Source organism: Nansenia antarctica, assembly GCF_963989245.1.
Source record: "Nansenia antarctica genome assembly, chromosome: 1".
In the NCBI taxonomy this organism is placed as follows: domain Eukaryota; kingdom Metazoa; phylum Chordata; class Actinopteri; order Argentiniformes; family Microstomatidae; genus Nansenia; species Nansenia antarctica.
Window position 1 is genome coordinate 24,718,282 of NC_137674.1, and position 14,721 is coordinate 24,733,002.

Below are 14,721 nucleotides of genomic sequence, written 5' to 3' on the forward strand. Positions count from 1 at the left end.
TTTCTGTTCACTGTATCACACAAGTCGTTGTTTAAATGCAAATAAATGAAGTAACATATCCCCATATATTATTAAAATAAACAATTATAAAGTTTCTCCACAATTTTGCTGCAAGAAATCTGATACGACTTGCAACATCGCCCCCTAGTGGTAACGCTCCGTACATTACACCCGCTGACGCACCCGGAACTGACTGCGGAACTGGTTGATACACAAGTGAAAATGCCAGATGTCACGGTGTATTTGTCATGTTCGTTGTTTTTTGTGTTAATTGTGCGTCTCGGGAGTGGGGCAGAGGACTCCCTGTGGAATAAGGACATTAATTCAGTGAGTGCACTGCACCCTCACGTTTACTACCTTGTGTATATCGGTGGAACATGCATGACAATTTAATCCACAGCAGAAAGTGCTAACCTCAGCTAGCCAAGCTAGCAACCTTCTGCTTTATTGAAAACTATGGCAGACTGAGTGACTGACAGCATGTTTAAGCTGTTCAATTGTGTTTGTGTTTCATTGCTGATGTGATCTGAATGAGCTTCAACCAATCACCTGCCTCTACTGTTGCATGAATGATTGTGTAAAGAGGTATTTTAATATCCTCCAGTCATATGGCAGCAGGTGACATCTTGAGCAGGGAAGGAGACTCAGCTGTGATGAGATATCATCCTCCTTAGCTGGTCCCTCCATGACCACTGATATGGACAGACTGGAAGTGAAAACAATATGTTGTTGTCATATTAAGTCAGGTGGTATACATACATGCAGTTTTAGTTCCTTAGATCAAGGAAAGGACAAACGCTCTGAGTATGGATATATTGGGACAGGTGTCAAACAATCCTTTTGTTTCTTTGTTTTTAGTCGGAATATTCTGTCTTTCGGAAGACATTGTATGCAAACACTACCATCTACATGAGGTGTAAGTATTACTTTTCTTATTGTGAGATGTAGGCCGATGTTGATGATTCTAATCCCTTTCGTTTTGTCAATATTTTACCTTCATTTTTCAATGATTAGGTTAGACATGACGCAAGAAACATAATGCTAGTCGTTTACGCTGGTGATTTAGTTGCTGACAGTCAACACTTTAGTTAGCAGACATCTTTAGTATCAGACAGCATGCCAATGACTTTGTGTCTCTACCTGCTGGACCTTAGTTCGGGGTGAACCAACATCTTGTGATGAGAACCTCGCCTTCAATGTTAGCTGGTATCTCCGCTCCTCCATCTGCTACAATGAGGTCTTTAACACCCCAGTGAGTAAACAAACCCTTTCTTTTTGTGCCATGCAAGCACACACATATGAACACACACATGAACATGCTCCCTCCAAACATGAACACGACCCATGCCACTCACACATGCCAGATCAAAACTTCTGTCAGTACTACTTCATGTGGTCATGTTCTGTCTTTGATAGCATTATAACATCATCAGATATGTTTAATTTAACCTTGCAATTAATAGGCTATACTCCATAATTCTCCCATTAGAAAAATACATTTCTGTATCCTGCGTTTTGCTGTCCATCAATTCCATTGATGTTTTTCTTCTTTTCCCTGCAGGAACCCCAAGCACGCAGCATGTTTGGTCTGGACCACATGCTGAAGGAGGACTGGAGTGGCTTCTACAGCCAAGGATACATGTACTTTGACAACTGCTCTGCCCTCTTCTTACCAAAAGTATGTGGGTAGTAATAATAATAATAATAATAATAATATCTTAGGTTTATATAGCGCCTTTCTCAGACCCAAGGACGCTTAACAGATTTCATAGACAGACAGAACAGAAGCTGATTTAAAGGTGTCCAGGGTAGGGGGCCATTGCGGATCGCTGTGGGGAGAGAGTTCCAGAGGGTGGGAGCTGCCACACTGAAAGCTCTGCCCCCGAAGGTCCGTAGGTTGGTGCGGGGGGGGGTGGAGAGTAGGCCCATGCCTAGGGACCGCAGCTTCCGGGAAGGGGTGTGTTGACAGAGAAGGTCAGTGAGGTACTGGGGGGGAGGCGTGGAGGGATTTGTAGTACACCAGGGCTTGGTTCAGCACCTGAGACAGTGATACTGCCATAGACTGAACTCCTGATGTTGCTATTGTGTTGTTGTTTGACCTCATATAACTCGTTTTGCTTGTGTGTATTGTCTTCATACTGCCATGAATAGTTTTTTTCTCTGCTACTCAATTGATTCAACAAATTGGAGAGAATTGCATTGTTATGATACATATCCAACCCTCTATCCCCTCCCTTCTCTGTTTCCCCTCAGGTGTACTACACTGACTATAGCACCTTCCAGCCCCTCACAAGCCCCCAGGTTAGTGATTCAACTGAGACATCATATCGTGACGTTAGAATTATAAGGTTCTATCTCCATTTTTGTCCCAATTTTTTTTTTTACATAATCTGATCCATTAGGCGTTTATTAATGCCTGTGTGGTGTTGTTTTTAAAATGTTGACATTTTTGAGTTAGAAATTAATAAAATACAAAGGTTCCATCTCACAAAACATAATGGAATGTAAAAACTTTGACGCTCAATATCTCTGAACTACCCTGAACGGAGATAGAACCTTATGATTCTAAGCTCACGATATGGCCAACACTAGAAGTAGCCAATCCTGTCTTGGTCTTAGTGAATGGAAATCAGTGTTGTTGGACTGTGTCTCTTTACAGTAGATTGACTTTCACTTTGTTTCTGTTTTGTACAGAGCGATGAAGGCCGGCCTTCCAATCAGAGTGCACCTCAGAGTTGGCAGGACAAGCCGGTAAGACACACAAACTGTAGTAATGTATGTTTATAAGGTGTGCCTAGGTTCCAAAATGTGTTTAGCATTAATAATAGCTAATCATTCCAAGAGTAAAAACAAAACACGGTGCAGCAGCTTTCAGTCATGCTGCTGTATGCTCTTGGAACAAACTCCCTGAAGAAATCAAACAGGCCCAAACCCTTAAAATATCTAAGCTAAAAAACGTCATGTTTTGCACCAGTTATGATTAAACACAAACACTTTTATCAATGTTTTTTTCCATTAACTATTGTCTTATTAAATGTTTTATCTATTTACTTCTTATATTTGCATTTATTCATTGTCATTTTTATTTTCTTACTATGCTCCTCTTGCTGTATTTTTAAATAATGTATGTAAAGCACTTTGAATTGCCCCTGTTGTATGAAATGTGCTATACAAATAAACTTGCCTTGCCTAGGTCCAAATATGTGTTTAGCATTAATAGTGTCCCAATTCGCCGCCTTGCAGGATGTCGGGGCTGTAGCCAAGGCGTGGTCGGACAGTCCTTACCTGTTCATAGTGAGGGTGCGGCCCCAGCAGCGGGGAGAGGCCAGCGCCTGGAGACCAGGAGGAGGAGAGGAGGAGGAGGAGGAGGCGACTAGCGACGGGAACTTCGCTTTCACAAGTGAGAGTCGTCGCAATTGTGGTTGAACGTAGGCCTGAGTAAGCATAGGCCTGGAGAGGCTGACCTTGTGATTGTGTGATTGTGTGATTGTGTGTGTTCATCTCTGCAGTGACAGTGGAGATGAAGGGACCGCGTGAATACTCCTCACCTGCCGACTGGCCCCTTATGATGGTGTGTAGAAGCGTCTAGAACAAATATGATGTTTCTGTCCAGGGCCGGATTAAAGGGATAGATCACACTAGGCAGCCTGTGTTTTTCAGGCACTATACACACATTTTGATATTTGGTAAATAACATGATTATTATGCTCATTAATTTAGTTCGATATAGATATCTATAAGCTCATCTATTTATATTAAGGTATTCGTACGTGATTTGTTTGTTGCCATTTATTTATAGCAGAAAGCGTAGCACTATATTATACATTTAATTTATATGCATTTTACATTTGAGTCTTGACTTATTCAGTTAGATATTTAAATGGAAAACCTACATTTACAGATTCAGATTCAGATTCAGATAACGTTTATTGCCATTATGCATACACATGTAGGAATTTGCTTTGGCGTTACAGTAAGTGCGTTTATACTTTTTTCACAAATGCAAAAAACAGGACAACACAGGACAGACAACAGTGCATTGGATAGTGCTACATATATAAAGTGCAGTGCAAAGTTTTTTACATGAGTCCAGTGCATATTCAGTCCTGGGCAGACTTAGGGGCGGGGGGGAGGGGGAAGCCAGAGTCATTTATCAGCCTGGCGGCTGAGGGGAAGAAACTGAGCCTATGGCCTTTACAGCTTTAGGCAGCCGCAACCTTCTTCCAGAGGGAAGCTTATATATGCTATAGATGCTTACTCCTGACTTTCCATGAGGTGAAGTCAGAATACAGGGAGGTCATGAATCAATTCTCATTGCCAACAGGGCACAGGCAGGGTTTTTTCCCCCCTTAGTGTTGATCTCAAGTAGGTTTTGTGGTGACCGCCACGCAGGACCGGGTAGAATAAGCACAACAAGGTAGAAACAGACACCGACGACAGGGAGCAGTTCAGCCTCGACGGGCGCATTTACTAAATAAAAGTCCAACTCAGGTCTCTGCCTGGCCCTTTAAGGGTCATGGGAATATAAGTCACTAAGGCCATGGAGGTGTGTGGAGGCGTGTGGGGTGGGTCCACGACCAGGGGTGGTTCCGTGGGCACGGATCAGAGAAAGCTTCCACTCTATGGGCTGTGGGGGGGAGCTCTTTCCCCCTTCTCTCCAAGGGCTAGGCCCAGACCAGCCTGGCAACAGACAAACACACGTCAATATCCTCTACTATAGAATTGCTGTGCCGGAAACCAGCCCTCACCCTCACGACGCCTCTAAAAAGGTCTTAAATTCGACTTGTTGAAACTTGTAGGAACCCTGTCAATTCCAGTGACAAGCAGTCACAGATGACATAATGCGTGTCCATCAGGAACAATACTTTCTTCACTCAACTTCTTTGGCTCTCTGCCTCGTATCTCACCAAGTCTTCAGGTGCTGAGCCTCCGCCCTCCTCCACAGCGGAGGGTCTGGGTGTTGCAGCCAGTAGTTGAGGCTGGCTGGTGGCTTTAAAGGGCCCGAGAGAAACTTGTATAAAGCCCCTCTCTCTCATCTTCTGCTCATCAAAGCTGCTAACAGCCGTTATGTCCATTCTGCTGCTAACATACAGTGATGATTTTCACTGAATCGCTCACGGAAATATTTTAATAAACATAAACATGTAATGTTATATTAATAAATATATGTTTAACATTATTTAGGCAGTTGATGTTCTTTACCCCTCTCTGTCCCGGCCCCCTAGTGGCAAGAAGGCCCTAGACATTAGGGATGTTACGCTCGACGCAGTAGTCACGACACGGCGTCTATCTTCCGACGTAATGTGCGTCGATACAAATGTATCGATGCTTGTGTCAAATTGGCAAAAACCACGTGACTACTCGAAGAAAGATTCGTACGTCACACGAGCACATCTGACGCGTGTGTCAATCATTCCGCAGACGAGGCAGTGTTCCAAGTTTGGTACTGCATAAAATGACCATGACCATGACCTGACCAGCAGATGGCACTATAGAACTGCTGTACCACGACCTGACCAGCAGATGGCAGTATAGGCAGTACCATGACCTGACCAGCAGATGGCAGTATGAAGTTGCTGTATCGACTGCATCGATAGATCGACACTTTTTCCGACACAATTGTGTCGAACGTGTCAATTGTGTCGAAAGCTTCGTTTCCCCCATCACTACTAGACATGTGCCTAGAACGCCTAAACCTCGATCCAGACCCTTCTGTCTACACCTGACCCACTCAGACATACATGAATGTAGTTAATTAATGATATTAAGTTATTATTATACAACAGTTTAGTTCCGACCAAGTAATTTGATTGGACAAGAGGCATTCCATGAGTGCTGATATACAGTATAACAGCACTGGGACTTTTAACTATATGTATCACTCTGCCGCACAGATGTTCTACTAAATGACCGTTAATTAGACTACATTGTTTGTGTTCAGGTTACTAGGCAGCAGTCCATTTGAAGTTCAGTTGCGGAACTATTTTTTGTTTATTTTTATGATTAAATAAACAAACAAATCATAATCTGTTGCCGCTTATTACTGTTAACTAATAAATCGCGCTGTAGAACTGTTGTGTAAAAGCAATATCACACTCGAGGTTGTGCTTTTATACTGAATGTCAGCACGGCTGTGATTGTCTTCCTACTCGGCCTGCGCCCTCGTACCTACGACCCAATCACAGCCGTGCTGATATTCAGTATAACACACTCCCTCTCGTGTGATATTGCTTAATTATAATTGTTTTAGCAGACACTTTTAATCCAAAGCGACTTCTTCTTCTCCTGTCTTTCACAGTTCTTCATGGTCATGTGCATTGTGTATGTGTTCTTCGGGGCTCTCTGGCTCTTCTGGTCAATATGCTATTGGCGGGACTTGCTAAGGATCCAGTACTGGATCGGAGCGGTGATCATCCTGGGGATGCTGGAGAAAGCTGTGTTCTACTCTGAGTACCAGAGCATCCGCTACAAAGGCGATCATGGTTGGTTTGGTTCTCACACACTTCCTGGACTGTAGTGTACACAATTCATTATTTTGTCATTTGCTCTTGGTGAATATAACCAGGGTTCCCACGGGTCCTTGAAATCCTTGAAAGTTTGTGAATCTGAGAGAAAAAACAATCAAGGTCTTAAAGGTTTTTGAAAATAGCCATGGGTCATTGAAAGTGCTTGAATTCTCCTCTCTCTCTCTAAAAAAAAAGTATATATATATTTAAAAAATGTTTACTTAGCTTGTCAACTAGTAAATAATTAATTTTAATTTGTTGATAATAATTCATTTGAAATAAGTCTCTGTATTGCTTAACTTTACACATGTATATTCCAGAATATATTATTTTGCTGTGGTAGAGAAGGCAAGAGACCATCTAGTGTTCACACATTCAAGCCTCTCTTTTTAATTGTTGTCTGTGAGCGGATAGTTCCTATTATATAAATTCTCATCTAGATCTGTCTCAAACTATGCCGTGTTGGGTCCTTGAATTTGAGCGAATTGAGTCTTGAAAGTGCTTGAATTTGATGTTTCAGAAGGTGTGGGAACCCTGATAACACACTTGCAATGGCATGATTTGTATTCTATTGAATTGTTTTTGAATTTGTTACTTATTGTGCTTTCTTCCTCTAGTGCAAGGTGCAGTGATCTTTGCTGAGCTTCTCTCTGCCCTGAAGAGATCGTTGGCTCGAATCCTGGTGCTTATCGTCAGTTTGGGTTACGGCATAGTCAAGTGAGTTCAACTGAACAATCGTGACGTTAGAATTATAAGGTTCTATCTCCATTTTTGGTTAAAAATAAATAAATACATAATCTGATCCATTCGGTGTTTATTAATGCCTGTGTGGTGTTATTTTTAAAATGTTGAAATTTTTTAGTTAGTAATTCATAAAATACAAAGGTTCCATCTCACAAAACATAATGGAATGTAAAAACTTTGACGCTCAATATCTCTGAACTACCCTAAACGGAAATAGAACCGTATCATTCTAAGCTCATGCAATATTAACTTTGACTTAACTCATCATTAATTTCCATGGTTACCAGAACTAAACGGGGTAGTATACTGTAACAAGCAACCACAACAAGTTTGCCTATAATGGAAAACTAATGATGTTTGTTATTTGACGTTTAATTCCTACTCACTTCAGTGTAATAAAAACAAGTTTCATGGCCTATCTTTGTTGAGGTGTCTGAACCCCCCTGTTTTCCTTGGTGTGTTCCCCTCTCCAACAGGCCCAGGTTGGGGACCACAGTGCACCGGCTAGCTGCGGTGGGGCTGCTCTACCTGCTCTTCTCCTCTGTGGAGGGGGTGCTGAGGGTCACAGGCGTGAGTGTCTAACGCACAGGCTACCTCGCTCTTATAACGCTCTGTTATATACAGGGTTCCTGCTCTGGTCTTAAAAAGCCTTAAAGTCTAAAATCCAGCAATCCAACCCCCAAGGCCTAAAAAGGTCACAAATTTCAGTTATTCGATCTAAAAATGAGGTGCTAGGTCTTAAAAATTAGATCCTGCAAGGAAATCAGTCCGACCACATCTATTTACACAGAAATTAATCAAGCTGGAACCAGAAAAAAGCCAATTCGCTTCCTTTTTTGTCTGTATGGCAGTGAAATCCCTAATTTCATCACCCCGAGGATGACAAAAAGCTATTACATATGGTGTCGCGAATAGGTCTAAAATTATATTCAAAGAGGTCTAAAAAAGGTCTAAAAAGGTCTTAAATTTGACTTGTTGAAACTTGTAGGAACCCTGTATATAGTTCTCTCACTATATATGTGATATTACTGTGACATGCCTTTTGTTTTCATTTCGATGAATACACACACTCTCTCTCACTCTCTTTCATCTGGATTTTTCAGAGTTTCTACGGCACAGTTGCCCTGGTGGCTAACCTCAGTCTCTCGCTCATCGACTCGTGTGTCATGTGGTGGATATCCTTTATACAAACAAAGGGCTGATGCTGCCCCCCCCCCCCCACTTGGCAGTTGGCACATATGGCATTGAAATCAGAAATATCAGACACCTTTATTTGGTGGTCTTTGTGCAGTGCATGACAGTTAATAATGTGTTGGTTGGTTCCTTAACTTGTGTTCACATTTTCATAAGTCTGTCCCAGACCACCCGTCTCTTGAAGCTACGCCGAAACGTAGTGAAGCTCTCGTTGTACCAGCACTTCACCAACACCCTCATCTTCTCTGTCCTGGGTGAGTTTAGGGGATAATGGTTATCTGTGCTGTTTTATTTTTTGACAGTTTCATAATGCTTTGCAGCTTAGCTTTCATAAAGCTTTTAGAATTGTAGCTTGCTTTGCAGCTAAGCTGTTCTCTTCTTCTACAGCTTCTATTATATTCATCGTCTGGACGACCAAAGTTTTTAAGCTGGTGGGCTGCCAGACGGTATGTTAGCCACATAACGAACTCCCCCTCCCCCCGTCATCTGTATCTGCTTGTACATCTGTATCACTGTTTGTACTTGACTGTCTGTCAGGGCTGGAGGGACCTGTGGGTGGACGACGCCTTCTGGAGGTTGCTCTTCTCCACCATCCTGCTCGTCATCATGGTGTTGCTACGGCCCTCTGCTAACAGCCAGAGGTCAGAGTTCATTTACAGGGTATCCGCGGTGTCTTGAAAAGTATAAAAAGTTGATAAATCAATTTTGGGAAAATCAAGACCCTTAATAAGTATTAAAAAGTATTATCACGATTTTATGAGGTCTTGAATTTTGTAGGTATTTTTCTGAATTAGACTCTGTCCAAAGAGTTTGAGTCCTAAAAACTTTTAGTAAAAGTTCGTGAATTTATTAGTTTTATAAAAAAACAAAGATGAACTGGAAATTCTGTTGTATGATAGTGGTCTAGTCTATTGATGGCAGCTGCTGGACTGAAAAAATCTGGTGTAGTGCTGAGGCACAAACATGTACATTTCAAGCCTGCAAACTGTGACACTTTAAATAAATGTGAAATAATACTATTGTGCAATATGACAACCCTAGTCGTCTATCTGTACAGTATAGTACAGTGGATAGTGTACATAGCCTTTATTTATGTAAACCAGCTCCTTCCCTTCTTGTGATTTTTTTTTAAAAGTGTTTTTTTTTTTCCTTTCCTAACACCAGGGGAGCCACCCCTCCTAAATTTCGTTGTTTGGTACCTGTACTGTAGCAATGACAATAAAGTCCATTCATTCATTCATTCATATTGCAAACTAAAACTGTTAAAGGTGTCACTGATGTCAACGGTTACAGCTCGAAGTGGCGGTGAGGTCTGGAAAAATATTGACACAGTCTTTAAAAAGTCTTAGAAAGGTATTGAAATTAACCTCAAGATTCCTGTATATACCCTGATATGACTACCTGCCCTAGCTAGTGTAGTGTTCACATAGCTCTGAGCTCTGAGCCTTGGCTGTTTTCTCTCGCAGGTTTTCCCACTCCCCTCTTATCGACGAGGATGATGATGAGGACGAAGCCAAGGAACCGATGCTGAACGAGGCCTTTGGTGAGAGACGTTGCCACAATTTGGTTGTTAAGTCGTGAAGTGTTTTCCGGGTCCAACGTTGGCTGAGGCGCTCTCTTCGAAATGCCGCAGTAATAATAATAATTCGTTATATTTGTATAGCGCTTTTCCGAGGCTCAAAGACGCTGACAATATGGGGAAAACGGGAAAGTGCTGTGTCCCTTGTTATATGAATAGATCCCAGTCTAAAAAACGATTGAACTGTCATTCTACCGCTTTAGTACACTGGTACTCTGGTGCTTTAGTACACTGGTACTCTGGTGCTTTAGTACACTGGTACTCTGATGCTTTAGTACACTGGTACTCTGGTGCGGGGAATGCTTTATTTGGACCCGGAAATTGCTAAACGTCACGCTTGACGTCAGACTTAACAACCGAATAAGTACTCTAATGCAGTAGAAAGAAAAAAGGATGATTATCTGACTGCTTGGCTTGGGTGTGTTTCAGAGGGGATGAAGATGAGGGGGTCAAAGACCGCCGACACCAACGGCTCCCAAAAGCTGCTGAGTAAAGAGGTGGGTGATCTTTCCCATCGGTATGGCCAGGGTTCCCACGGGTCCTTGAAATCCTTGAATGTTTGTGAATTTGAGGAAAAAAAATCAAGGCCTTAAAAGTTTGTGAAAATAGACATGGGTCATTGAAAGTGCTTGAATTACCCTCTCTCTCTCTCAAAATAAGAAAATATTCAAAAAAGTTTTACTTAGCTCGTCAACTAGTAAATAAGTCTCTGTATTGCTTAACTTTACACATATTTCACAATATATTGTTCTGCTGTGCTGTGGTAGAGAAGGCAAGAGACCATCTAGTGTTCACACATTCAAGCCTCTCTTTTTAATTGTTGTCTGTGAGCGGTTAGTTCCTATTATATAAATTCTCATCTAGATCTGTCTCAAACTATGCCGTGGTGGGCCCTTGAATCTGAAGGAATTGAGTCTTGAAAGTCCTTGAAAAGTGCTTGAATGTGATGTTTTAGAAGGTGTGGGAACCCTGTATGTAAGTGGATGTTTTTATATGTTTCTCTATTCCCATGATTAGCACAAGTCTAAGCACCAGCACTCCTTTACCTCCCTGGTAGCTCGGATTGACGGTTATCGCTATCAGAATCTTAGAGCAGCATATGGGGAGACTCACTGTACATACTTGGTGTATCAGTGGAAGCATGTGATGTGACTGACGATATAAAATACAATACCAATTGGTATTATTAAAGGGGAGGAATAATCGACCGAAATAACATTTCCTAACTTTTTTTGAGGAGTTTATAAACATGTTGTATTGTTCTGTCTGTTCTCTCGTGTTCTCAGGATGAAGATCTGAAGTGGGTTGAGGAGAACATCCCAACAACTGTTGCTGACGTGTGAGTGAAAAAACAGCACCACACCCGGATGGATTATTGGATTGTAATAATGGCATTCGCAGGACATAGTGGTCTATAGATCTCTGTCAGTGGATGGAGTTTTACAGTTGGTTATGGAAGCAATTGACCATGAGAGGAAGGGGGTTGTGGACTCATTTACCACTGGTACAGGGTTGTGGACTCATTTACCACTGGTACAGGGTGTGGCACAAGGCGAAGCCGAGTAGGAAAACCCTGTACAGTGGTAAATGAGTCCACCACCCCCGCCCTCCAATGGTCAATTGCTTTTCTACAACAGCCACCACATAATATAAAAAAATTATGTTGCTAGCCAATCAGAGTCCAGTATCCAAACATGCTGTTGTAGAATGTGCCTTATCCTCTTGTGTACTACTCTCACATTCTTCTCACTGATCGCCCCTCTCCCTCTCTCTCTCTCTCTCCCTCTCTCTCTCCCCCCCTCTCCCTCTCTCTCTCCTCCCTGCAGAGCCCTCCCTGTAATGCTTGATGAGGAGGAGGTAAAGGAACTACTATTTCTTTGCCTGTGGTCCCATGATCGCTAGTCACGTGTGTCCCTTAAAACACTCATAGAGGTTATGTAGGGCTGTCATTCAAGACTCATTGCAAACACATTAATCCCTATTTTTTGCTCTCTTACAGGAAATTCTGAAAACCAAGATGGAGAGATCAAAAATGGAGTAAAGCAATGAAGTCACGAAGCCATGAATGAGAGAGAGAGGGAGGGGATTTCACTGAGGCGGCAATGAATTAGTTGCAGTTACATGAAGTGACAAGGAACAGAGTGTTGACACGCCATCTAATCCCTATATTTATGTTCACTTTTTATATTTCTTAATTTTATGCACAGATACTATAATTAACTCAGTGATAGACTCAGAGAAGGAGGAGTGGGAGGCAGCTGGATGTACAGTATGTAGGAAGTCCAATTGAGTAAGGTGGGCTGGCAGAGTGATGTGTATTCGTCCTGAGTTTGCAGTTTAGCAAATTTAAGCACAGACTGTGTCGGCTCACCGACTGCCACTTATTTGCTATTGTCACACATCACAGACTGACAAGAAATGTTATTTTTATTTGCTAATGCATAATGTATTAATGACTGTGGAGGAATGTTACTGGAATGTTCCTTTCCACAACTCTTCTCATTTTGCCACCTCCAAGAACTTTCACTTCAAAGTTCAACCCCCCCCAGCCTTGTGCAATGTACTGCAATATATGGTCAGGTTAAACCCGTTAATTTATTCAAGATGGTTTTGTATTGTTTCATTGTCATGGGAGGGGGGGGGGGGGATTTTCTTTTTCCAGAAAATGTACAATATCTATGTATAAAGTATGGGGTCTCTGCATTTGTAATCTGTGACGGTATTGTGTGGCTTTTTGCTGTTTGATCTGGGATAAACATTTATATTGAAAGGTATTTTGTTTTGTCGTGATTATTGAACACCCTCCCAACATGTAAACAGGCCCTCAAAACCCACCTCTTCAACATTTAAACAGGCCCTCAAAACCCCACCTCTTCAACATGTAAACAGGCCCTCAAAACCCCACCTCTTCAACATGTAAACAGGCCCTCAAAACCCACCTCTTCAACATTTAAACAGGCCCTCAAAACCCCACCTCTTCAAGCTCGCCTTCACCAGTTAACCCTCTCCCCCTCCCCTTCCCATGTGTCCCCAGCACTACCTTAATTAAGCCCCTATACTTTCTTTTATTTATCTTTTGTGTCTTTTTATTATTACTACTCAATCTTTTTCAGTTTGTAAAGTGTCTTTGAGTGTCTAGAAAAGCGCGATATAAGTCTAATGTATTATTATTATTCAAGTGGTGAAAAAATGCCCTCGTGCATTATAGTCTGATACATCATTCTGTATGCGTCCTCAGTATGGAAGCATATAGCTGACTAAATTCAAATGCTAATGCAATATGAGATTGAATGAATGAATGGACTTTATTGTCATTGCTACAGTACAGGTACCAAACAACGAAATTAAGGAAGATTGCAATTGCATGTTCCACTTTTGCATGCATTCTTTCAGACAAAATTCAAATGCAATTCTAATGATTTGCATTTTCATTTTCATGTACCCATATGCTATTTTGGGATTGCAAAGTCATTTGCACATTAGAATGAACTTTTGAATTTTGTCAGCTACAAAGCAGTGCATGACTTTGTGAAATGGCTTTGCATTATAATTTTAATATTGACAGCGAATGTGCACATAGGGTACATGAAAATGAAAATGCTAATCATTAGAATTGCATTTGAATTTGAATATTGTCTGAAAGAATGCATGCAAAAGTGGAACATGCAATTGCAATCTCATATTGCATTAGCATTTGAATTTAGTCAGCTATATGCTTCCATACCTCAGCGCCCCGTGCGCTCGTGAGTGAACCTCCTGTTCTAATTCGTCCCTCGTGAACGTCCTGACTCCAGTCACGTGCCTGTCACCGCTCAGCCGTCATAACAACAAGAGGAACTAGACCAGCTAGCAACTGCCCGACAACCACAGCGCTAACGACCAGTTTAGCTGCTACTTTTCTTATTTCATTGTAAAAAAAAAGATCTACTTACAACTCACAGTCGGTAATAGTCATAGGGATTAGACGAGCATGGGATGAGAGGGTATTCACCTTAGCTAGTTGGCCAGCTAGCTACAGTCGTTTGCCAGCGTGCCAGTAGATGGGAGCTAGCCAGCTAGCTTGCTACCACTGCTTCTAGCTAGCTGACCATCTCGGGACTCCGGGCAAACACTCATGGGGTCGACGAGTGACAGATGTACTGTCCTGTCATCCGATGGTCGGTCTGTTCAGTAAGGGAAGCATGGCAGACTGTTAGGCGTGCCTTTGTATGTTGTCGCCGTTTGTTTTGGTTGTGGGCATCTGTCATCCAGATCTCTAAACAGCCGTGTTCATCAACTGGCTATTTGCTTTATCAGTTATTGAACCAACAGTAAGATTCAACCATGCATGACGCCTACGAGCCTGTCCCTATTCTGGAGAAGCTGCCCCTCCAGATCGACTGCCTTGCGGCCTGGGGTAAGTTCTGAAGTCAGCTAGTGAGCTAGCAGAGCGGTCTCTTTCTCCTTGACGGGCCCCAGGAAACATTCAATTGTTTGAAGTTGCGACGAAAACAAAACCTTGCTGCCCGGCCAGTTATCTTGTTTTGCTATTGATCTATTTGTTTAAAAAAAGTTGGACGGTGATTTGAGGTGGCAGTGTAATCTGGCTGCTTTAAACAGAGTGACAATGACAAGGAGCCTATCTGGCACCTATTGCTGGGGAGGAGACAGACTCAGACATACCTTCGTGGTGGTGTTACCTACCTGGCTATTACTGTT

The 14,721-nt window shown here is 42.1% G+C and overlaps 2 protein-coding genes across 2 annotated transcripts in view; both read left to right on the forward strand.

Moving 5' to 3' along the window:
* The first annotated feature begins 209 nt into the window (after positions 1–209).
* Positions 210–12,769, forward strand: LOC308167700 (transmembrane protein 87A-like). Its single transcript, XM_080542163.1, has 20 exons — positions 210–327; positions 859–916; positions 1,155–1,252; positions 1,562–1,678; positions 2,254–2,301; positions 2,695–2,751; positions 3,244–3,400; positions 3,510–3,571; positions 6,299–6,482; positions 7,124–7,223; positions 7,727–7,820; positions 8,354–8,425; positions 8,590–8,698; positions 8,832–8,890; positions 8,982–9,085; positions 9,911–9,987; positions 10,453–10,520; positions 11,310–11,362; positions 11,850–11,880; positions 12,023–12,769. The coding sequence occupies exons 1-20, from the start codon at positions 223–225 to the stop codon at positions 12,062–12,064; spliced, it is 1,695 nt and encodes a 564-aa protein (XP_080398289.1). The 5' UTR covers positions 210–222; the 3' UTR covers positions 12,065–12,769.
* A 1,577-nt stretch (positions 12,770–14,346) lies between these two features.
* Positions 14,347–14,721, forward strand: part of vps39 (VPS39 subunit of HOPS complex) — a gene marked incomplete at its 5' end in the record, with an annotated part of 31,655 nt that continues 31,280 nt past the window's right edge. Inside the window, one exon of the mRNA XM_080534935.1 lies at positions 14,347–14,419. Coding sequence (XP_080391061.1) covers positions 14,347–14,419 — 73 coding nt within the window. The remainder of the gene's footprint in view (positions 14,420–14,721) is intronic.

Coding starts and splice junctions, on each gene's coding strand:
- LOC308167700 (XM_080542163.1), top strand. CDS start 223: ATGCCAGATGTCACGGTGTATTTGTCATGTTCGTTGTTTTTTGTGTTA. Junction 1,253..1,561: donor ATGAGGTCTTTAACACCCCA/GTGAGTAAACAA, acceptor TTTTCCCTGCAG/GAACCCCAAGCACGCAGCAT. Junction 7,224..7,726: donor TTGGGTTACGGCATAGTCAA/GTGAGTTCAACT, acceptor CCTCTCCAACAG/GCCCAGGTTGGGGACCACAG.